Below are 24964 nucleotides of genomic sequence, written 5' to 3'. Positions count from 1 at the left end.
TTTGCTCAATATGTACATCTGCTCTCTGCTATGTGGAAAGAAATATAAGTTCCATAAAATTGTACCCAAAATGAAATTATTGGAACCCTTTACAATATCATTTAGGTTGTAAACTAGATCCTTCTAGAAACCATATAATATCATCCACTTTAGCACAAAGATCATTTCTTCTTCTTCTTCTTCTTCTTTTTCAGAAGATGCATGAACAAATACATAGGTTGTGTAGATTTGAAAGGGATAGTTCCCAGTTTATCCAAAGTAAAGTTGGGTTTCGTGGTCATTGATGAAGTAACATTACTCAAAAGGGGTTAGGAGAGAAGCAAAGGCTATCTTCATTTTGGCCCCATCAAATCAAGCATTTCATTCTGTAAAATCTTTAAGCTCGACAAGATCTTGAACACTTATGTAATCTTTTCCAAAGCTCAAATACTAATATATAGTTTATGTAACCATCAATACCTACTATATATAGGCATAGAATGCTTTTTAAAAAATCAGTTAAACCAATTAAGCACTTCCCAACTTTCCAAATAAGCTAGTTAGATAGAGTCCAAGAGCCAGGTGTAGGATAGGTGACTCATCAAGGCCCTTTCAAAACTTTATGTGCCCCATTACCACAAATGGAATGCTAGAAACTTCTCTGTGCTTAAAAAATTTAATTAATAGATGTCATTAACCATAAACAATGCTAATCAATCGTGCAATACTTTTGCCACAGATGTTACACACCAGTTGGATCAAAGGCACTTTCGAAGGAGACATCAACAACCCACTAATCTCAACAATGACAGATTAATTTCACCATCAAGAAAAATAAAACAATGGAACACAATGTGGCTTGTTTGTGTTGTATTTTATATATGCAGAGGGAATAATATTGATGGTGACGTCATTGTGTATGGCAACTAGGAGTGGGAAGGCACACCTGTTGTGGTCTGATTGTTTGAAAGTATATTGAGCTGGTTGACACACCATATCTCAACACTTGGACTCAGATTTGTAGATGGAAAGGTCAATTTCTTGATATGATGAGAGACTGAAGCATAGATTCGATTCAAAGATCTTGACTGAGATCATCAAAGAAAACAATATTAAAAGAGTCACTGTTTCAGAGGTAGGAGGAGATATATATATGTCATGCATATATATAGAGGGAAGGTAACTAGCCATGCACATTGTGCAATAAGTGTCAAAGAATACAGAGACAACAAACAGCTGGGTTGAATTGAAGTGAAACCAAGGAAAGGAAGGATGGTAACAATGATGGGTTGGGGATTTGCAGAACAACAAGGATGGAGGAAAGGTCCTTGGACACCAGAGGAAGACAAGCTGCTCAATGAATATGTCAACTTATATGGAGAGGGAAGATGGAGTTGTGTGGCTAAGTGTGCAGGTAATTAAATTAAACTCTCTTAATTAACTTCTAATAATTTCATGTTGTTTTTTTTAAAGCTCAGTTGGGGTTAATTTTTTTTTTTCAGGTTTGAACAGGAGTGGCAAAAGTTGCAGACTTAGATGGGTGAATTATCTTAGGCCTGGATTAAAGAGAGGCCATATAACACCTCAGGAGGAAGGCATCATTATTGAATTGCATGCTTTATGGGGTAACAAGTAAGCAATATAATGATGTCCTGTGCTTTGTCTGTCTGTCTGTGCAGTCTAGCTAGATTAAATAATTATGTGAAATGAATATTGTATACAGATGGTCTACCATTGCTAGATACTTGCCAGGAAGAACAGACAATGAGATAAAGAACTTCTGGAGAACTCATTTCAAAAAGAAAGAGAAATGCACTCAAAAGCAAGAGAAACGAAAAGCTCAAATTCTTCTAGCAAAACAACAACAACAACTGCAGGAAGATCAAAACCTGAAAATACGAGCCACGCCACAATCGGAAGCAAGCCAAGGAGAAAACATTAACATGACTACTGATCATGAGGCACAAGCAAGGCAAGAGAATAATATGGATCTTATTAGCAGCAGCTACCCCAACTTGGAGGGGGACCAATATTGCTTGCCTGCGTTGATGAACCAAGGAAGTGTAGGGTCTTGGGCGGATATATTAGGAGAAGAAGGCTTATATATGGGGCGCCTCTGGAACTTAGATGATGAGCATGTAAACGGTCGAATGGATCGAAACACAAGCTTAAGCCAGTGCAACAAATCAGCCATGCAGAATCAAGCAGCAGTCACAGCTTTCTCTTCTGGAGGGGATCACTCTTACACATTCTATAATGGAGGCTACATCTTCTAAGAATCTAAGAAGGCTGATTTATTATCTATTAATTGGTACCAGATTATTTTATAATACCTAATTAATTAATTCTATGAACTTCTGTATGTTGGTTTATTATTGTACTTGCACTATTGTTAATTTTGATTTACATATAATAAATAAGATTTGTGTAACCAAATGCTCATCCCTCTTTTCTATTCTTTTTATTATTATTATTATTATTATTATTATTATTATTATTATTATTATTCATACCAATGTATTTCCATTGCATTTGCCATGTATCAATCAATCTACAAAGATATCCATTAAGTTGGTTTGGGATAAGTGATCATCAACAAAGCTGTTTTGTAATTTCCATAAGAAAAAAAGATGTTCCCAAAGAGAAAGAGAACAGAGTTTCATGAATTGATCAGCAGACAATTTTACATAAACTTTTCCTACACATGAAATCATGCTTCTGCAGATCTTTGAGAATTGCAAAAGGATTTAGATATGCAAAGTCAAAATGGCTGTCATTCATATGTATAGTCAGATTGACAGGCTTTATATTGCCCTCATGTTCATTTCATACATGCAACAATGGAGAAATCAAAATTGCATGAGCAATGAGAGCCATTATAATAATTTTTTGGTCAAATATTTGTACATCTAATTTCCCAATTTTGACTGGGATTGACTTTTAAAGTGACCAAATCTTGACCAGTCAATGACCAAGTTGAAAGCTGATGGCTGGAGATGATTGACAAGAACATCTTCTGATTGATCGATGAAGCGAAAGAGAGGCGTCTAGTCAATAGTAATATGTATGTAGCAGAAGAGTTTAACCCTGAAACTAATTAAAAGAGCTGAGCCTGACGTATATTCATGCATATCCATGAAAAGGCACTTGAAAGTTGAATACTATAAAATTAAAGTGATTACGTTTCATCAATTGGATGGAACCTAGTATATTTAAACTACTTACGTCTAGTGTGCTATATGTGTCATGGCCACTCTTTTTTTTACATTTTCTTTTCGTTACCATCAACCATAGAGAGAGATATGCGTGCAAATGGTTGGTTCCTAAAATTTCAAAGCGACTCAAAATCTTACCGCTTCTTAGAGTTTTTTTTTCGGTGAATAAAAGTTCAGGAGGAGATTGGCTACTCTCACTGCCAACTGCTATTGATATGAATTTATATAGAAAATTACAGATCGTGCACCAATAAGAACTATTGGCAGCGGGACTCAAATATTAGTGAAGCTACACACAGTGCAAGAACCTTTATCACTGATGGTGATGACAAGAATTGGTAAAAAGATAGATGGTGATGAAATTGAATCGTAATTACCAATCAATGACATAAAAACAAATAGTTTTCATTGAAAAACAAAAATCGAACATAAGTGGGTTATATATATATTTTTTCTTTTTGACAAAACGATGTTCTAACTACTCTAATAAGTAGGTTACATGTTTTTTTTTTAATTTTTGACAAAACCATATTCTAATTACTCTAATGTATGAATAGGAAGATCGAGATCATATGTGAAGAGGACATATACACCTCCTTTTGCTTAGCCAACTGAACAAGACACAAATGCAAGTGGGTTACGTGTAAATTAGTGAATTAAAAATAAGTTTTGGGTTCCCAAAATACCAAGAGACAAAAAATGGGCCATTTAACACAACGTGAGATGGGACTTGGAATGTGTAGGTCAAGCCCGCTAAGACAATAGTTTTCAACCCATGACAAAGCCTAGGCCATGGTGAAATGACCAAAATGACACGAAGAAAAACAAAACAAAAAGTTGGCCCATGCAGGTCTCGAACCTGCGACCTTCGCGTTATTAGCACGACGCTCTAACCAGCTGAGCTAATAGGCCGTTGATGGTTTCTCGAGCCCCGATAAGAATATTAACCGACAAATAATCTGAAAGTTCAGATAAGGTGGTTAATATCAGTTATCAGCAAGAGCTGGGACAGGAAAACAGAGAGAGAGAAAGAGAGAGAGAGAGCAAAAATGAATAACATAACGGCAAGCGAGCTGGCGGGTTTTGGAGTTGGGGCTCTGCTCCTCTGTGCCACCATTGCTGCCCCAAAGGTCGACGCTTTCATCTCTGCCTCTCAGCGCAGGTAAGTACCCATTTCCAAAATTCATCACAAAAGGCTTGTCTTTGACTCTTTCTAATGTTTGAGTTCATTTCAGCTCCATTATCTTCATCAAGTTGTAATTAGTTTCAAAGAATTGGATAAATATCCTTGTAATGAAATTTTTTCATGTGGGTTAAAAATCAATTTCAATTCAACAAAACTCCAGTTTCAGTTTCTACTTGCTTGTGGGATTTGTGTATTATGTATTTGTGCATTCTGATTTATGTGTGCTGTATATGAATGAATCCTTTGAATATTCAGTTCTTTGGGAATGTGCAAGAGATGTGGCAATCTGAGGATGATAGCATGCTCAAGATGCAAAGGAGTTGGATTAATCAAAGAAGGTGGAGTGTTTGGTTTAAATCTCATTGATGACTTCTATGAATCGGTTGGGGGTAGTGATTCGAAAGTAAGATCCATTTCTTGCACCAACTGTAACGCTAGAGGTCATTTTAGCTGCCCTGATTGCTCTAAAACATCTGTTTGAGTTTGTTTTAGTCATCTAAATTAAAATTTTCTTACGCTAGTTGTGCTATCTTAAAATGATTTATCAATGTCCCATGATATAGAGCAAGGAAGTTTATGAACCCACTTTAGACAGTAGAGATATATACATTACAAAATCGTTTTTATGTTGATATCACAGATAATGTAATACATGGATAGTTTGCCATCCATGTCAATTCTAGAGACTGCATATTTATTACCCTGCTCCCTAGCAAGATGAATCCCCAAATTGAATCATATTCATCCTTGGTAAATCTGATGTTATGCTTATGCTTGAATATGATTTGATACCCTATACACAAGAAGTCAGGGGGCCTCATACAGAATTCATTTAAGGGTCAGACGAAAAGCATCCCCTCTCCCCTCCGGCGGCCTCTGTTATTGATTTCTTATGTGGTCAGTAGATATAGTGGCTTATATTTGCTGAAGGTGTTCCTTCTGTTGCATGTTTAATGTGATATGAGTTTTCCAGTCAATTTGGTTTTTGATTAGGAGTAGCATCATACGTCTCTTGAGTTTGAGCTAGGAAATATCTGCTTAACTTTAGGCTATAAGATGTGCTGTGTTGTAAGACGAAATGGTAGATAACTTTTGTTGGATATTTATGCGAAATTACTAAGAAGCGACTTGCGAGCTGGAAGAGATCTAGATCAGTCAGTGGTCCTTACTGGAGTCGTAGTAAAAAGGAAGCTTTTGCCAAAGATAGCAACTCAGTAGGAAAGTATATATACCCTTTGAAATTCATAAAAAGGTTCTTTGAATGGATACCAGGTTAGCACGCGTTATCCCTTTCTCATACAAACTTTATAGCACTTAGTATATGTATTGAATGTGAGCATTAGTTGGAAGAAATAGAAAAAATGATCTCAAAACTGGTAGTGATTTTCCCTCCTACCATGGTAAGTGGTCACCATTTTTACTTCCACACATCATAGGCAGAGTAGACGTAAAAATGTGGCTGAGCTTTCGGGGGGGCTGCGGGGGGTTCATATTTCTGAAACCTACCCTCTGTAACAAACTTATACTACATGTGGCTGTGGTTTGACAAAATGCCTCTAAGATTCTGAAATTTGCACACACATAGCAACAACCCTTGAACTTGAAGTGGACCTGTGAGACATACATACCCCAAAAAGAAAGCCTCTTAACTTATATCTACTGAGTTGTATTGTGGCAAAGCTTTAAAGCACAGCACCATTTGTTAGTTGGAAAAATCAAATCTCAATCTCATTTGTGCTATGCTGCATTTCCAAACGAGGGACCCTGTAGGAACTCAGAGATGTTGCGAAGTGACAAGGCACCATGAATCAGCTATTGCCTGTTGTTTGGTGCATGGAGCAGCTGTGAATTCAATTCATTGGATTGCCCAATTTGACTAAATTCACTGATATGATAATCCTGCACTAGTTGAATGCATTTGGTAAGCCCCTGCTATATGCAATGTTGATCAGGTTTAGGTGCAAAGTCTTGATCGGTGAAAGCTACTATTCCAACGATATCGGAACAAAATTACATATTTCTTCTGTAAATTTTGGTCAGGAAATAAATACCCTAACCCTTGAAATCTCTACGAGGAGGAGGTGAAGGTGAAATAAATCTCTATGAGGAAGTGAAGGTTAAATCCAAATGAATTACTAAATAAACGGGATACAAAAAGAAAAGAAATCAAAGTTTTTCTAATTTCATTATTTATCTTATTCACCCCATACACCTTCATTCACTTTCCGTGCAAAATTTATCTTGGTATGAAATTACTTCAAAAGACTATAGAAATAAAATCTAGAGTCTTACTTACTGCCATGGCCATGGCAATGGCAATGTAGTGCTCCTCAATTAATGAAAACTACTCGATTGCATCTAAAGTATTATGAAATTGAAGGGAATTCCAAGATTCTAATTCGAATTCTCAAGAAACAAATCCCAGCTCCTCAGGCAATTCGAATAATCAATCATACGCACGGTATTTGGTACTTGCTACAAAATTATACTCATGTCTCTTTTTAGCATATTTATCGAGAAGCTAATATGGTAGCGGATCTTCTTTATAATATTTTTCATCATTTTCTTATGAGTATTAATTATCGAATTAACTTTGATTTGTACGGTCATCAAATCCATCGCGGATTTTTTTGAAATACTTTTCTTTTAAAAATAAAAATAAAAATTGCTAGTTTACCGTATACCAATAGACCTGAGTGCCATAATAATCAAAGAGGCAAAGGAGTTGCTTTTCCCAGCACGCGTCCGATAAGACGTCCGATTGCGAAAACATCAATTAGTCTTATTTCCGTTGTCATTTCGCGACACGTGTACTTGCAGGGTCTTTCACTATTCCAGGTAAACGCCGTTGGGAGTGTACGGACGCCTGGCCAAGGTTTTGCAATCAATCATGTCCGTCACCTGGCACTGTTCTGAACCCCCAATCCCTGATCGACACATAGGTGGAAGAGTGCTGCTTTGACACTAAAGCAGTAACTTTGGACTTGGAAAACAGCGTTTCTCCTCTAAAACTAACGGACACTCGAAACATAAAACGATCTTCCTATGGAAACGCGTGTTTAACTGGTTTAAGTTCGATTTGGCTTTTGCTTGGGCGCATCATCACTATCTTTTAGGAACTCAATTTCTTTTCTCAAATAATAAACTTTACGCACAAAATTCTCAACTTTAATTTAATTGCATTTGGTTATTGTTAGTTTACATTAAGGACTAACTTAAAATTATAAGAGATTTATAATTTAAGTGGTTAGAGAAAAGTTACGTTTGTGTTTGAAATCGCTTATATGAAAAAAAACGATTAAGTAAAAATGCATTAACATGTGGGCTAACTTAAAAACAGGATTAACAATCCGACAACACATGTTTACAAAATATTAGGTTATATTTGACCAACATTTTACTTAAACTGGATTAATGCTTATTATTAGGCAGGGTCTAAGTTTTGAAGCAACGGTGGACATAAATATAGTCTTTGGAGGAGGGGGTCAAATCATTCATATATTCCACGATAAATTAATGAGGAATAATTTAGGGTGGGGTCCATTGAATAATTGTGCTCATGCATCTTTAATCATATGATACATATATACCCATGGCCAAGCATGGAACTTCAAATATCCGTCCTCCTCCTCCTAGCTTACCAAACACTAGCCTTTCTTTAACTCCATATGTATTCCTTTCGAAACAAACATTGAGTCATGTCACCAACTTTTATAAATATACCTCCGTTGCTGATATTTTAGCTCACTTAGGTTAATTTTTTCTTAATTAGGTGCTAATATTGTGCTTATTATGTATCCTATGAAAAAACATACATTATGCGAAAGATGAGGTATTTCTAGAAGAGTTATATATAGAAATTTTTTTAATACAAGCAATAGTCGGGAAGGGGAATTTAAACATATAATCTTAGTTGCAGAGGCTTGAGAGGAAGATAATATATTTCCTATGACATTTTTGCCCCCTTGTGTAGCAATCAACCCATTGTGATAGGGAGTGGTGGGGACTCATGGACCTCTCAAAATGCAAATATTATTCTTGATTCGAAAAACTGATCTAATCTAATTTCTCAAACCTACCCATCGCAAGAAAAATATATCTCTCCCACCACCTACCCCTATTTTTTCTTCCATTTCTTCTTTGTTGTGGCCGCAGACATTGCGTCACATTGAACACATATGCCTTATATGTTCCATCAGTTGGCGCAGTGCTTGAAAGAAAATCATACATCTTTTTCCAGTTTTGGTATTGGATTATTATTCTACCCCCCCATATGGGTTGTGTTACTCATAGGGCAATATGGTGGTGAATTGACCAAACCACCCATTCTCGAGTACATGCTTTTTCTTCCTTGACCACACAATGTGAATATGCCCTTTTCTTTTTGTATCAGCTCAAGTGGTTTGCCCTCTGGTCCAAGCAATGCAACATTTATGGCTTTGTAGCATCACAACTTAACTAATCCTTGGCATTCTATTTATGCATCTTGTGGACTCTTCATCTTGATCGTACTTTTTAATTTCATACAATCAATGCCAGTCCTTGGATGAGGATCTGCCATAACTATGTACATATAAATATATGTATGTATGTATGTATATATACATAACATAAGGCTAATGGTTAGGTTAAGTACGATTTCGAAGACTTTTTTCCTTTCTTTTTCTTGAAATGGATCTTTCAATATCTAAACATACTGGTTCAAACTGGTTATTGTCTTTTACATTTGTGTAGTTATACTTTGTTTGGGGTTACATTCTAGCTCAGAAGTATTGCATTGATCTTCTCAGACCAAAAACATTACAACTATAAATTTATAAGCAACACTTGAAACGAGGATCCCTAGATGTAAATCTATTTATTTGAAAGCCGCTTGAGCTAAAACTCATGGACAATTCGTAATTTGTATTATACACACATAAACCTTGATCGCTTTAGCCATAATTAAGTTATATATATTTTTATACACGTGATATTGAGGGAGGTGGGATGCCGAACACAATACCTCAAGTGCAAAGGTAACGGCTCTTATACCGCTACTTGAACTAACCCATGCCTTTTATATTATTTTTAGTTATACTGTTTTTTTTTTCTTTCCCGCTAAATTATGTAATATTGAAGTTTTTATCAAAAATAGCCAAATTTTACCCCTTATTTTCATAAATGTCAGTTTAAAATTTTTTTTCTTTCAAAAATAGCAAAAAACTCACTTAAATAGACTCAAATGCCCTCAAAACTAAAGCCACGTAAACCTATATTGTATCTTAAAACTAAAGCTCCCAAAAAATAAAACCTGCAATCTTTGTTTTCATTTGATTTTCAACATATAATCTCCCCTATATGTTTCGATCAATGTTATATCATTGAAGGACTTGAACCATGAAGCTTCCCTACATTGGCCCCAAGCCTATATATCTTTCACTGAGTTGTATAGCAGTACAACTGCTGGTACAAGCATAAGTTATTTGAATCATGATCACCATATGTTTGCTCAAAGTCCCGTGTTTGATGATGCCCTTCTAATTGCTTCGATGGTACCTTCCTGTTCCAATGATATAACATTGATCGAAACATAGGGGAGTTTACAAGTTGGAAATCATATTCATGGTTCAATCCTCCAATGATATAATTGATTGAAACTTTGTTTTTATTTTTGAAATCAAATTGAAAACAGAGATGTAGGCTTTGCTTTTTAGATTGATGTGGGTTTTAGTTTTGAGGGCATTTGAGTTTTTTTAAGTGAGTTTTTTTTTGCTATTTTTTGAAAGTTTTTATAAAAATTGACATTTATGAAAGTAGGAGGTAAATTTTAGCTATTTTTGATAAAAACTAGTAATGTTGCAGGAACTTAGTCTCACAAATATTTTTCTATTTTATTTAGGGCGGTTTTTTTTCTCAAAAGAAAGATTAAGCCAGTGAAGAACAAACACGTGGAGATCTGTTTTAAGGTAGGTGAGGACGTTCTGCTACTTACGAGGACAGTATATCATACAAGCCTCTTATTTATTAAGTATTTATGTCAAACAATTACAAATTACCACGCGCCAGACTGCGCGCAATATTAGATAGCATAAATATATTTTCAGATACATATATTTTTTTTGATGAAATGAATTTAGCTTGAATATGACATGATGCAAAATTTATGAATTGATGCATATAATTTGGCAAAAAGTAGACGTGAATTTTCACTTTCAGAAAAAAAGTCTTGTTGAGTTAGGAAGACACAGTAAGTAATAAATGGAGATATGGAGACATACAGACAAAGCCAAACGCGCTCAAGCTGTGATTGGTTGTTGAGTTCTCTCTCAGCACAAAGAAACAGTACAAAAGAAAGAAAAGAAAAGATTTTATACGAAACTAGAAAGAACACCAACCCTAAATTTCATTTCAGAGTTTCTGGGTGTAGATTTAGAACCTCAGGTTAAAAGCCAAAACTCAGGAGAGAGAACTTAAACTCTAAGCTACAAGACAAGCTCTGATCTTTCTCTTTCTCTCTCTCTCTCTCTCTCTCTCTTATCTTTCTTTAGGGTTTTCCACTGAGTGAGTATCTAACTTTCTCTTGTTTTACACAAATTTGGTTACAGTTTGGTACTGACATAGAAAAGGAGGATCAGCTTGTACCAAAGAGAGAGAGAAGAACAAGAAAAGGGAAAGAAAATATTGTGGAGATCAAAACTTTGATATATAGAAAAAAAGAAATTAAAATATATAAAAAAGGGAAAGAAAATTAAAAGGGGTGTGTGTGTGGTTGATTGGGTGGATAATATTTTAGCTGGCAAGGACATGGGGAGGGGAAGAGTGGAACTCAAGAGGATAGAGAACAAGATAAACAGGCAAGTCACATTTGCAAAGAGAAGAAATGGGCTTCTGAAGAAAGCCTATGAGCTCTCTATTCTCTGTGATGCTGAGGTTGCTCTCATCATCTTCTCTAACCGTGGCAAGCTCTATGAGTTCTGTAGCAGCTCTAGGTAAATTTTAGTTACTCAACACACATCATTCACTCACTCACTCTCTCTCATCTCATCTCTTCTTTCTAGATTTATATGAGTTGGATCTGTTTAATTATACTCTCTAGTTTCTTTGATTTCTTCATGGGGGTTTTTGGGATCCATATGATCTTACTTTTACAAGTTCAAGCTTGCATCTTTCATATACAAAGTTTCTCTCTTTTTGGTTTGATTAATTCATTTCATAAGGCTGATGATATAAATTCTTTATTTCTTCATGGGTTTCATTGGGATCCATATGAGATCTTTGCTTCCACAAGTGCAAAAGCTTATCACAAAGTTTCTCTCTTTTTTGTTCAATTTAATTTTTAAAGCTATGTTGGAAATATTAATTACTCATGATGATGCATATTTTAATTTCCATTTCTTCTTCTTTTCCCCTTGTGATTTATTGAAGCTTCAAAAAAAAAGAAAAAAAAAAGTTGGATGTTCATCTAATTCTATTATTATCTGATTTCACAAAGTGATATTTTGTTCAAATTTTTTGGGTACTAAATCTTGCATTACTGGATCTGAATCACAAGGATTCCCATTCTTTTTCTCTTTGGAGTTTTTTTCCCCTAGTAAATATATGGTTCTTCATGGACAGAAAATATTGTCCCTTTTGTTTTTGGTAGCTAAAAAAATATTGCCTTTGATTTCTCCCCTTTGCCTACTTTAGAATTAAAATTTATATAATTAGATACAAATTAAGAGTTATAAACTTAATTATCTTTTGCACTAACTTGTTCTGGTTCCCTTTGTGTGAATGGATTGAGTGAAAGATAGAATTGGCGGATTGGTTGCAAAGGTGTGTGTGAGTATCAAAAGCCTGAGATCATGATGATCCTATATTTCTTTTGGTATAGAATTTCGGACTCGGAGTTCGATGGCATGGCTAGAGAATTTAAAGTTCCTTCTTCTGATTGTCTTGGTCTGAAATCCGTATAAAATTGACACATTTATCAATGAAAAAAACCCTATCTATTATACAGCGGACAACCAGTGACTTCTTTCAAATCATGAACTACTTGGAAAAAAAGTTTTTTTCTTTTTGCTTGGCCACTTCTTAAAGAAAAGTGTGTGGTGAACCATTTGTTGCATTCAAGATTTGTTCAGTTTTTTTTCTTTGTTTATTGTTATATGTAAATTATACTTTTGATTGTGCATATGAGCCAACATTCTAGGGTTTTGACATGTTTGATAAGCATAAGCCAACCATAACCACGAAGTCGGGATTGAACAGGTCTAATGCAACAGATCGTTTACAAATTTGAAATGCAAAAGATTGAAGTTTCTTGAGAATTAGTGAACTTTTGTTGCATCAATATATATGAAAGGGAAATCATGAATTGTTAGAGCTGTCAGAGTCATGAACTTGGTTCAAGGAAAGAGAGTTTCACGAATATACGAGTGACAAGCATAGCTGTGGTGATGTTTACGATCAATTAATTTGCTTGTCATTATCTTTTTCTTTTAATATAATTCTTTTGTTTGGCTTAACTGAAATGATGACTACTAACATAAATCCATTTACTCTAATACTAAAATAAGATTTTTTGGGTTTATGTTTTCTTGTAATTAGGATGTAGAGAAAAATGTTATTGTCAAATTGTTTGATGAGAGATTCTCCAATAAGTATTTTATGTTAAGGATTGGTTACATATTTCTAATCTCGACATTTGAATTGCATGTATGTTGCATATTAAATCTACCAACACATCTAATGAATGCAATCCGACGGCCAAAATTAACAATATGTAACTTTTAATCTTTAACCTAAATACTTATTGGAGAATTCCCCTTGTTTGATATGTAAGTTTTAATTCATCGACATGTATAATCTTGCTTGAATGCATCCAGAAGTAATTAGAAAACATAATGCATAAAATTGCCTATCATGACACCTCTCCTTGTTTAATGTACAAAATTTTAAACCCTTCTCGAGTAAGATGAGCAAATTCCTCGATTTGTTGTTTGACATTGAATGGTTTATGTGATGGAGTACTCTACTCTCTACAATATGACCTCTTCTTGTTTAATGTACAAAAAAGGAGTTGGAAATCGATTCTTTATCACTAGTTGTTGCTTCCATCGAAGCATGGAAATCAACTAGCTTGTTCTTATTGTGTCATGTAAAAACTTTTCTTTTTAGAGTATCATTTTTCAAAACTTTTAATTCTCTTCAGCTATTGCTTGTAAGTATAAATTGGAGTATGAATGTTTATTTTAGTGAATATATATATATACTTTATGCAATCATTTGTCAATTGGCTAGTGGTATTTTGGATATAGGTGTCTTTTGGTGGGAAAATAGTTCTACAACATGTGGTTATAGATGTTCCTAAAGTGCCATATAGGGTAGGGTTTCCTAATTTTAAAGCAACAACCATAGATTGAGTAGGCTTCATAAATTGGTCAGCCTTCAGAATTTAAGGTCTGCAGATTCTGCAAAGTAAAGTGCAAGGCAGAAAGAAGAAGTTTAATAATGTTCTTCTCATACATAAAATTTTGAATCTTTAATTCATTTTCAGTAGTATCCTAATTGGCTCTTTTTTCTTTTTTCTTTTTCCTTTTGCTATTGCCCTGCGTCTTCTTCTTCAGCAGCATACTCAAAACACTGGAAAGGTACCAGAAGTGCAGTTATGGTCAAGTGGAAGTCAACAAACCTGCCAAGGAACTTGAGGTAGCACCTAAATTGCTACTTTGCCAAATTATATATATAAACTTTTACTTTGCTTTTGGAATGTGGCTTATAGATGATCATATAATAGAATGCGGCTAATACATTTTCGTTTCGGTTCATGCGTAGCAGAGCAGCTACCGCGAGTACTTGAAACTGAAAGGTCGATTTGAGTCCCTACAACGAACTCAGAGGTACTTACTTTGTAAATTATAGAATTAGCTGACTTGATTAGGTAACTCATTAATCATTTCTCCTTATAAATTCTGTAGAAACCTTCTTGGAGAAGACTTGGGTCCCTTAAACACAAAGGAGCTTGAGCAGCTTGAGCGTCAACTGGAGTCCTCCTTGAAGCAAGTTAGGTCCACTAAGGTAACATGTCAACTTCAATCATTTACATTTACATGCAGATGTTGCTGCATTAATTGTTATCTCATCTTGTTATGCAGACTCAGTATATGCTGGACCAACTTTCTGACCTTCAAAATAAGGTACACATATATAAATCTGCCTCCATGTCTTGAAGATATCATCAAGGCATTGCAATTTCATGTGGTTATAATATTAATTAACTTGTTCTAATTACAGGAACAAATGTTAATAGAAGCAAACAGGGATTTGTCATTGAAGGTAATTTCAAAACAAAACCATGAAAAACATAGAACCAATTTACATAATACATTGAATTTTATTACCATATTGCAGTTGGATGACATTAGTTCAAGAAACCAAATTAGACAATCATGGGAAGGTGGAAACCAGGGGGGTATGGCATATGGGAGCCAGCATGCTCAATCTCAAGGGTTCTTCCAGCCCTTGGATTGCAATCCCACCTTGCAAATAGGGTAAAGATGTAATTTTTAAGTAATTAATCTTAATTAGTGTGTTTTAAACTTGATTAATAGCCATATATATCCTAATTGATTAACTTTGAATTTGCAGGTACTCTAATGTGGGGTCAGAGCAGATGAGTGCCACAACTCATGCCCAACAAGTCAACGGTTTCATCCCTGGATGGATGCTGTGAGATAAATCCTCATATCAGTCATAAAAGCTTGCCAAGTATATGCTTCTTTAGCTGGCAGTAAAAAATTTCATGTAACTTATTTTCACATAAAATCAGCAGTGGCTGAATTTCAGGGGACCTTTGAAAGGCCTAATATCCTTTTAACTTGTTTCACAAGGGGCTTGCAAGAAATTTAATTACAATATTGGGAACTTATTTCTTACTTTAACTATGCTTTGCTTTGCTTGTATAATATTCTTTTCTCAAAGAAGAGCTTGTTCTTTTCTCATCCGGGTCCAATGCCACTCAGAGCTAAAACAAAACATAATTTGGAAGAAAAGAAAAGAGAAATTGTTTGGGCTGAAAATGGAAAAAAAAAAACCCTTTTATGGATTTTAAATCATAATGGGCCTTAGGCTGCTCGAATTCATAGAATTAAATACCTAGAGGTATAGGCCCAAGGTCAAGCAGGCCCAATATTTCTAATTTTCCAAAATAAAGCCATTGTTTATAACTCAAAATTGCTTTTACCCGGTTAATGGTGCGATTATCCAGGTTAAAACTCAAAGTTGACTTTGACAGCTAGGAAAAGTTAAACAATGAAGGGAAAGGTTGAGCAACCGCATTAAATGCGATTTGAACCATGAAGGTATACTACACCAATTGGTTGAAGAAAATGCCATGTTGGGACAAGCCACCATCGACGGTGCAGAAATCAATGTAATGGTTCACCATTTTTAATCGCAAAGAAAGAAATGATACATACTCAACCATGTTTTCACCAAGCATGCAAATTCAAGAACCGAGGAGCCTATAAATAGATGCATAGCACAACTCTCAACACATAGCTTTTCTCTCATAAACAAACTTCACACTCGGTCAAGACTTGATCTCGTTGAACTCAACAAACCTCTCTTGCACCAAGAGATCCAGTTGACAACTCCTGAGTTATATTTTTTAGTTTATTGCTCTGCCAACACTTGGTATCGACTCCTAGTGGCTAGGCTTTGTTCATTTTAAGCAATAGTACTTCAATTTATCAGATTTACTTGTTTGTTTACATTCAAATTTATGACTGCAATGAATTAAATCAAGAAATCCTCAATTCTGAGTTGTTTTCCTGTCATTTTACTTTAAGTTTGCATTGATAATGAAATGAGTAGAGAAATCTTAAGTTCCAAATCATGTCTTCCAATTGAATTTAAGTTTAAAAGTGTTTATTTAGCATTTATTACTTGTTTTCCCTCATATCAGATTGAAAAAAGCTAGAAATTGGCTCCATACTTTGCAATTTGATCTACTTATATCTAGCCCGATTAGGACATCTCTAGCCTAATCAGGGGCTAATTCTTCAGGATTTCACCTGTACCAGCTTATAAAAGTAGAATTTAAAAAGTCCTTAAGTCATACAAGGCATAGAACATAACTAATCTAAGCCAGTTCCCCATTCATAGCACAATGACTTGATTAAAAGTTAGATTATAATGCGCAAATCACTAAATGCATATCCTTGATCAAATAATCTTATTTCTATTGGGTTGAGCCAAGCTCCAACAGTGGTACACCTATGGCAAATACAAATTGGATCATTTCAAGGCCTATTACTTGGGCCTTAAACAAACTCTTGTCAACTTGATCCAACAAAGGAGAGTCCAGAACATTATTCCTAGTGTGCTTGGTCCCATTCTCTCCTCCTGGGGTCAACAAAATAAAGAGGGAATAGTACGCCAATTGATTAGAGTTTAGCATCCATCCTCTTGTACCCAAATTCAAATTTGCTATATATATATATTGTTTATACCGGAAATAAATGACCTATGACCACCGAACACGTGGACAGAATCGATATTGGCTGCAGAAACCCTTCGGCACTTTGCCTACCGAAGCCGTCCATTTTGACCCTTTTACTACCGGACACGTGTCATACTCACAATTCGCATCCACAGTCCCACATCGGAAATATGAGCACAGTGCACACCTCCCAAGGCCTATATAAGAAGACCCCTATCCCCAAAAGGAAGGGAGGAGAACGAACGGTACGCTACCGATTGATCTGTCAGTTAACATTACTAAAACCGTACTTACTAAAGCATCGGAGAGCCTTAGGCCGGTACCACACAAAAAATCAGAAAACACAAAAAATCACATATTTATATATATATATATATTTTTATAGAGTCAAAATCAGGGAACACAAAAAATCACATATTTATACACACTTTTTTAATCCTTAGATGATTCGCCATCTAATGACTCAAAATGCATATGATATTATTTAAAAAGGAAAACAATATTCTTTCATCAACCAACCACATGATTTACCTTTTCCAACTCTCTCTCCTCTTTACTTACATTCTTGAAAATACAAAGACATTTGTTTTGCATCTAAGACTCTTCGGTACTTCAGTTTGGCTTTCACAAAACCCGTCACTTTTATTCTTCTCTTCAGTTACTCTTTTTGCTACGCAATTATCTTAGGCTTTGGTTTTTTTTTTTTTTTTTTGGCAAAAAAAACAAAAATAATAATATTCATCCGTTGCTCCAGTCTAATTTATTTTATTTTATTTTTGCCATCTCACTGATTTATAATTTAAGAGTACCACTAATTTAACTCTCGACTTAAATTTAATAATACCAATTCATAATGAATTGATGCAATAAATGAAAGGAGGACACCAATTCAAGTGGTGTAATTTATGTGATTCAAATTAATAAATAAATAAAGAAGAAGACAATATGCATGCAAAAGAGCTATTGACACTAAACACATAATGGTTCTAACCTGACGGAGATGAGGGCTAGAGGTGCGTGATGACTCCACAACTAATGGTGAAGAAGCTTCCGACATTACAATGGTTTCACTTTTCCGACAAGTCCAACAAGAAATGATGAAGAAACTTAAGGAAGAGATGAAGACATAAGAGAATAATGGAGTGGGAGAGAGTTGTTTGTGGAAGGAAGAAATCTGTGCAAGGAATAGCAATAGAAATGAAGAGGTACATGTGAGGAGGGAGAAATTGAAGTAATGATTGCTGCATGTTTTTAAAAAGTAAAAATAGAATATTGGTTTTTTTTAGTTTAAAAACAATAGTGACTTATGCATTTTGAGTCATTGTATGCATGGTGAATCATCTAGGGTTAAAAATGTGTTTTTTTGTGCGTCCTCGGATCTTAACCCCCATATATATATATATAAAATTAATTTATGATAATTTAGACTATAAGTAGCCCATACCCTTTAAAAATAGAAGTGATTCTTAACTATTTGTATTGACGATAATTTAGAATTTACATTCGAATTTTCAGATAGAAAGCTTCATATATGTCGTTCTAATTCTAGTGTTTAGATTAAATTATAATCCACAACCATGGATCCGGATGCAAAAAAAAGGCCCTTTGCACAAAACACAATTGTTGACGGCAATTTCTTTTAATTAAAAAATATATATAATTTTCAAACAGAAAGTGACAAACAAAACAAAACATCCTCTCTTCTCTTCTCGTGGGAGTTCCTCTTCTTCGTATTTGTACTGGTGATTCATTACTCCATCACAACCACCGCCTTAACCCATATCTCGATCGACAACCCTTACAGATTTAATACTTGATCTAGGGAAAATCTTGCATCCAATCTAATCAAAATCCCCATGACATACTGTGCTCCTATTACTCCTTACCTGCTTCATTTATCCTCTAAATCTTGAAGTTCCTTCGGGTTTTTAGGATGTCTGCATTAATAATCTCTACCAACTTAGAACCAACGGAATTAAACATGAGGAGATTTAGCTGGTGTTCCCTGCGCCTATATACTCATTTGCTTTTTATACCAGACTTTCAAAGACTAGATCCACCTACGCTCCATCAAACTTAAACACGACCCGGAAAATACCCAAAATACTGCCACAAGATCCTATTTCCATCCACAGCATGTCCCCTGACCAAATCATGAGTGAAAGTAGAAGAAGTGGACCATGTAGTGGTGAGCTTGCACGTCCAACAGAAGACCAGCTCATTAAGCAATTGGAGGAGTCACTAGAGATATATAATATGGAGGAGGGCTTACAATTGGTTGGGGTGGTAATCGCTCAGAAGCACCCAAACAAAAGGCAATCAAGACCATCCTCAAAGCTGCTTGGAAAAAATATGGTGAAGCAAAGATTGTTTGGGTTAAAGAGAACCTATTTGCCATTACGGTAACTGATGAAGAGATGGCATGAAAAAAAATCGATGACCCCCCATGTCTCTTGTGCATGTTTTGAATAACGATGACCTCTCATGTCCTCCAACAAATTAAGCTGGGTAGATGGTTATTCGAAGATACCTGGACTTTCTCATCGGATACATTATCATGGTGCATTTTGTGGTGTGGTGTCTTGTTCAGCAAAGGGTTGTCTCATTTTTATTTGTGTTATGTTGTTATGTTATGTTTTATTTTGGATGTGATGTGTGGCACGTAGCTTCTTGTTGTAAGTTACTAGTTTGTACTCTATCTCCTGAAAAAAAAAAAAAAAGGAAAAAAAAAACTAAACTTTACTTTAGGATGTTATGTCATCAACCCTAGCCTCAAATGTACAAACTCGAAGTACCAGAGGAGAGGACCTTGGGGGGGAAAGGAACCCTTTTATCTTCTTCTACTCAAACAAAGTAGAAAAACTTGTATGAAACGGGGATAACACTAGTTCGCTATTTTCGGCCAATCACAGACTGCTACGTAAAAAAGTTATTACGTGTGGCATAACATGATTGGTCGAGGATAGCAAACTAGTGTTATCCCTATTTCATGTAAGGGTTTCTTCAAACAGAGAGCTTTTACACAAGCTACAAAAGCTTGTATGAGTTCAATTCTCCTGTGCCCATTTTGTTTGTCCACCCTTTTTTTTAATTATTATTATTTTATTATTTTATTTTTACACTTGTCCTCCCATATAACCTTCACCTCTATAACACTGTTAATTTTGAATAAAATTTATAAAAATAAGAATAAAAAAAGTAAGAAAGCAAAATTTTCAACGCGAGGCAGTCCTAAAATGCCCCAGGCATTCACTGGTTCAGCGAAAAATGATGTTGAAATTTTTAAGACCTTGTTTGATATCAAGGAGGCTATAATGAGGAGTTTAAAGTGAGGAGGCTATTTGAGGAGGTCAATCTCACCATCAACAAATGTAACGAAATCTTAAGACTTAAATATTTGACTTATTTACTGTTTCACCTCTAGAACTCGAGTTCGCTCTTACTTAACTACCAGGAACTCAACTTTCCTCACTTTACCCCCCATTCTCCCACTCCGTCTCAAATGTTACTCCCTCCCCTCAACGTCGTCTCATTTTCCCTTTAAATGGCCTTTCTCTCTCTCTCTCTCTCTGACCCCTAACCCCTCATTGCACCCCAACCCACCCTTCCTCTTTTTATCTCTTCTCTCTCTCTCTCTCTCTCTCTCTCTGCCCCTCTCTTTTCTCCCAGACCCTCCCCAGACCCAACCCCAGTGCGCCTCCATCGCACCCCACATCTTCCCTCACTCATTCTCTCTCTCTCTCTCTCTCTCACACACACACACACACACACACACAATCGCAGCCTCTCTCTTCTCTCCTTTTCCCTCCCCAAACCCAAACCTAACCCTCCATGGAATTACTCAACACACTCAAACCACCACCACTCAAAATTTTATTAAAAAATTTCATCAACATCCACTGTCCATCTTCTCTTTCGTCAGAAAGAGTGAGAGTGAGAGTGAGAGTGAGAGAAAGAGGCAAAAAGCTGAAAGAAGATGAGAGGGGGTGGGGTGGGGTGCGATGGAGATGCGATAAGTGTTGGGGAGGGGATGAGAGAGAGAGAGAGAGAGAGAAGATAGAAGGGTTAAAATTACTAGAATGCCTATGCCACCTCAGCACACTTAATGGTTTTGTGGACATAAATAGATGGAAGTGGTAAAGTGAGAAAATTTTACCAATTTTTAGAGATTCATGAGGTAAAGTGATGAAATATGAATTCCGAATGCTTAAGTGAGAACGAGCTCGAGTTTCAGGGGTGAAACAATAAATAAGCCTAAATATTTTAAATGTGGGATTAGCCTTCTCACTTTAAATTCCTCATTGTAGCCTCTTTCATTTGATATATCATATGGGCTCTTGTTGGTTGCTAGATTTTGTTGGGCCCAAAGTAATGAGCCTCAATATAAAGGATTTGGGCTTTTATTTTTGTGTTAAGCCCAGTTAGTTAATAGAGTTGTGTATGACATTTGAGCTTTTATTTATATATTTATATAATTGTTTTACTCAACAATTATTGTGTACGACATAAATTTTTCATGGAGTAATATTTGAAAAAGAATTTGGGACTTTGAGATATCTATAGACATATGTATAGGTGCAAATTACGAAGCAAAAAGGACTGAAGTAGGTTTTAACTTAGTTCTCTTTTGTCTCAAATGTGTAGGTCTTCAATTTGTTTGTTGGTGTGTAAAGAAATGGTCCCATCAAGCATGTGCTAGCTCACTGAGATGCATATAGATATACGAGGTTTGAATTCACATTTGATTCATTGGGACCATTTAGATTATGTGTCATGCTTAATTTCGAGTGATGATAGAATACTACAATAGTTCAGTTACGTGGATATAATTGAATATTTTTTGATATTATTTTTTAAAAAGGAGGAAAATAAACTATATTGTTCATCTATATTAAAGAAAAAGAAAGAAAACTTTAAATACATTTCTAAGTTAAGTTAAAGCTTTCTCACAGGAGGGATTGCATTTGCATAACACGTGTACAAAATATACCACGTAACCATATTACCGTAATATTCTATAATCTCTCCTTAATCCCAGAAATTTCTTTCTTCTATACTTTGAGAAAGTTTCCATGCGGAGATAGAGAACTCATTTATAGGACCACTTCATGAAAACTTAAGTCTTACACGCAAGTTAAAATTGATAGATAGGATCAAAATGTACATTTGTATTTTATTTTGTTTTTAATTTGCATGCTTGTGTTAAAGGAGGAAGGACCACATGAATTATTTAATTAATGCTTCAATATCATCATTACAAACTATTCACTTTTCGATTTCAATTTTTGTTGATGAAATCATTCCATTCATGATTCCATTACCATGTGTAGATTGGTATTTTAATTAATTATGCTAATTTCTCACATATTATGTTGGAAAAGTTGGTACATATGCAGCTTTTCCCCGAGCTAATTCTTGAACTGGGATATAAACATATCTGACAACCAAATGTGACATATATAAACATAGGTTTGTTGAATTATAGAGAGAGAGAGAGAGAGAGAGAGAGAGAGAGAGAGAGAGAGAGGAAAAACTTTACTCAAACTTAGCTTTTTTTTTCTTTTTTGGTCATCACTCTCAAACTAACTTTAAAACCAAATGTGCTGATCTAGTCTAGATTTAAAGCCACGGTCCTTTTATAGGAAAATGAAGCTTTTCTACCACCAAGAATAGAGGAAGCTTGATCAGACTAAACCGATGATTAAGGTAGTACTTATCCGCGATAAGTGCACTCTAATTATCTTGATTATTATTAATTTCACTTTGATTTAGAACAATAATGAGTGTGGTTTAAAAGGGGGTTAGCTAGGTTGCATCGTTTTCGATTCACATCTTTTTCACTCCATGTCCACGTCTCTATTTTAAGGACACATATATATTATATATCAACAAAGCTTAACAAAAGATGGCATTAATACATTTGCAGAACCCAACTTATATACGAGGACGAAGCTGCTAAGCCATTATTCATGCATGCAGAAATGGTTGAGCAAATTCAATGAGCTCGACAGGTACGTGGGGCACCTCATGAAACAAATGGTTGTGGTCAAGACGCAAGTCGTATTCTATTTCCAATTCTCTATGAGGTTTTTTTGTTGGTTTTTTATCATTTGTATTGGGCCATGGCATGGGACTGTTGGGACAATAACACATCAATACGTCTTGTCGTCCACTAAACAGCTAAACGCATTACTATAGCTGATCGATCAGTATATAGTTGGGCTATGAACAATGTGCAAAATGTGTTGACTTTTCTCCCCCTCTTTTCAATTATAGCAGTAATAATGTTGACCAAGGTCACACCTACATTTGAGTATTGTAAGGGAATGAAAACGAAATTCATTTATGGCTTCACGTGTACAGCAAATTGTAGGTCTGTTTGTGGTGAAATTTTTAGAGGTAAAAAAATAAAATTAAAAAAAACCATAAAAGGAAAATTGCCCTCGTGTCTCCAGCTTGTAATAGCATAGATTAGTCCGTTTTGATTTGTAATTGTCTTGGTTTGAGGAGTCTTCTGACATTATTTAGAACTTTATATTTTTTAAAATTGTATCGCTGTTTATTGACGTGGATTCCTTTTGAGTTTATTGTTAAATTTATGATGAAAAAAGAAAGTAAAACGAGTATGAGCACAACCACCGAGAAATAAAGTGAGAGATGTATTTTCCTTTTTATCGCACTTGTCCTTCACAATATTAATTTGACATTTTTTGAGTTGTATAATTTGTAGCTTAAATGGTCCCCCTCGCCTTATGCATATAGTCGTACGACTTCAGTTGTATTATTTAAAAGGAATGGAAGATGGTGCTTTTAGAGGTCATAGAACAGTTTCTTGTTCAAGAGTATGATGGGTAGGAGATGAATGTCCAACAAACTTTAAACAAAAACAAAAAAAAGAAGAAGAAAACAAATGTTCATAGTACTAATGGGACCACAATCATGGAAATTCTTAAGTTTCACACATAAAAATAAAAATCCCACATGCCAACACAATTATATAATTATTCAGAGGCTGGACCACAAAGTAGTGTGCTTGAATATGATTTTCTAATGCGATTTATCAATCTGAAAAATGTTATTTTTTTTTTCTAAAGAAAAGTAATGTCAACATATGTATCCTTCTTCAACAGAAAGATTTCTTTATAAAGAAATGAAAGTAATGAAACGAGGATAGATAAGTTTTTCTCTTTATGTACATGAGAAAATAAGGATAATAATAATGACAAACCCGGCTCATGTGCCGCTCTAAAAAAGCACAACTTAAGATTTCAGGAATTTGAAATAAAGTAGTATCTACTCATTTGGGGCAGCCAACTGCGGCCACAAACCACCACAAAGGGCAACATAAAGCCAACAAATTAAGAAGAGAAAACACAGAAGCTAGCAAAAACAAAAACCAATTTCCCTGAATTTTGAGAGATCCGAAGGACCTGAACCCAATCCCAACAAGCCACGCCACGCCACCAACAAAAACACAAACCATTTTAATTATTTAATTTGACAGGAAGACCAAACCCCAGGGAGCCCGGCAACAACTATGAAATCATTAAAAAAATATTTAAATGATTTAATAATTTCCTTACCAGATATCATTATAATTTTGCAAACAATTAGATGAATCGAATTGAACTAAACCATCAAATGGAGTTGGCAGGCAAAACCTACACGAGTCCGCACCCACGTTCTACAGTTAACCTTAAAATTTCGCTTCCCAATTGACTGATTGACTTGGTTAATGATTAATTAATCCATGTGTTAAGTCAATGTTGAACATTAACAATCTGATCATGATTTAACAACTCATGTTATTAGTGATTCATAATGCACAAAACAAGTATAATTGAAAGATGGACTTTATAATCCAAGTCAAGGAAACTGATAACAACACATTTTAAGTGTTAACTAATGACCCTTCCTTTAAATTTACTTATTTTTGTTTTTTTCTTTTGTTTTCTTAGAATAGTTCTGTTTAAACGAAAAAAAAAATAAACGTAAAAGAAGATTCTTCTCCAAGTCTTCCTACTCTTCCCTATTTTCACTTTCCTTTTGTAAAGCTATATGCGCTATAAATTATAAGAAAATTTAGTGTAGATGTGGAGAAACTTTGAGATTCCT

At 35.1% G+C, this 24964-nt stretch overlaps 3 protein-coding genes and 1 non-coding gene across 7 annotated transcripts; 3 read left to right on the top strand and 1 right to left on the bottom strand.

Annotated features, from left to right (window-relative positions):
* LOC18783349 (myb-related protein 305) lies at window positions 1170–2412 on the top strand. Its single transcript, XM_020560418.1, has 3 exons — window positions 1170–1393; window positions 1482–1611; window positions 1703–2412. Exons 1-3 carry the CDS (start codon window positions 1252–1254, stop codon window positions 2253–2255), a joined length of 825 nt encoding a protein of 274 aa, XP_020416007.1. The 5' UTR covers window positions 1170–1251; the 3' UTR covers window positions 2256–2412.
* Window positions 4033–4106, bottom strand: TRNAI-AAU. Its single transcript has one exon. It is a non-coding gene; the product is annotated as a tRNA-Ile (tRNA).
* On the top strand, window positions 4166–5080 carry LOC18782536. The gene is made up of 2 exons (XM_007216643.2): window positions 4166–4356; window positions 4636–5080. Exons 1-2 carry the CDS (start codon window positions 4244–4246, stop codon window positions 4859–4861), a joined length of 339 nt encoding a protein of 112 aa, XP_007216705.1. The 5' UTR covers window positions 4166–4243; the 3' UTR covers window positions 4862–5080.
* On the top strand, window positions 10649–15291 carry LOC18782505 (developmental protein SEPALLATA 1). 4 transcript variants are annotated; one of them, XM_007215814.2, is made up of 8 exons: window positions 10649–11351; window positions 13977–14055; window positions 14185–14246; window positions 14325–14424; window positions 14502–14543; window positions 14641–14682; window positions 14758–14897; window positions 14995–15288. In XM_007215814.2, the coding sequence occupies exons 1-8, from the start codon at window positions 11167–11169 to the stop codon at window positions 15077–15079; spliced, it is 735 nt and encodes a 244-aa protein (XP_007215876.1). In that variant the 5' UTR covers window positions 10649–11166; the 3' UTR covers window positions 15080–15288. The 4 variants fall into 4 exon arrangements, with proteins under 4 accessions (XP_007215876.1, XP_020414319.1, XP_007215877.1 ...); XM_020558730.1 differs by having other exon boundaries at window positions 14182–14246; XM_007215815.2 differs by having other exon boundaries at window positions 10650–11351; window positions 13974–14055; window positions 14995–15291.

Source organism: Prunus persica, chromosome G3, assembly GCF_000346465.2.
Source record: "Prunus persica cultivar Lovell chromosome G3, Prunus_persica_NCBIv2, whole genome shotgun sequence".
NCBI lineage: Eukaryota > Viridiplantae > Streptophyta > Magnoliopsida > Rosales > Rosaceae > Prunus > Prunus persica.
The sequence above is the reverse complement of the archived record's forward strand: the minus strand, read 5'-3'. Positions and strand labels throughout refer to the sequence as shown.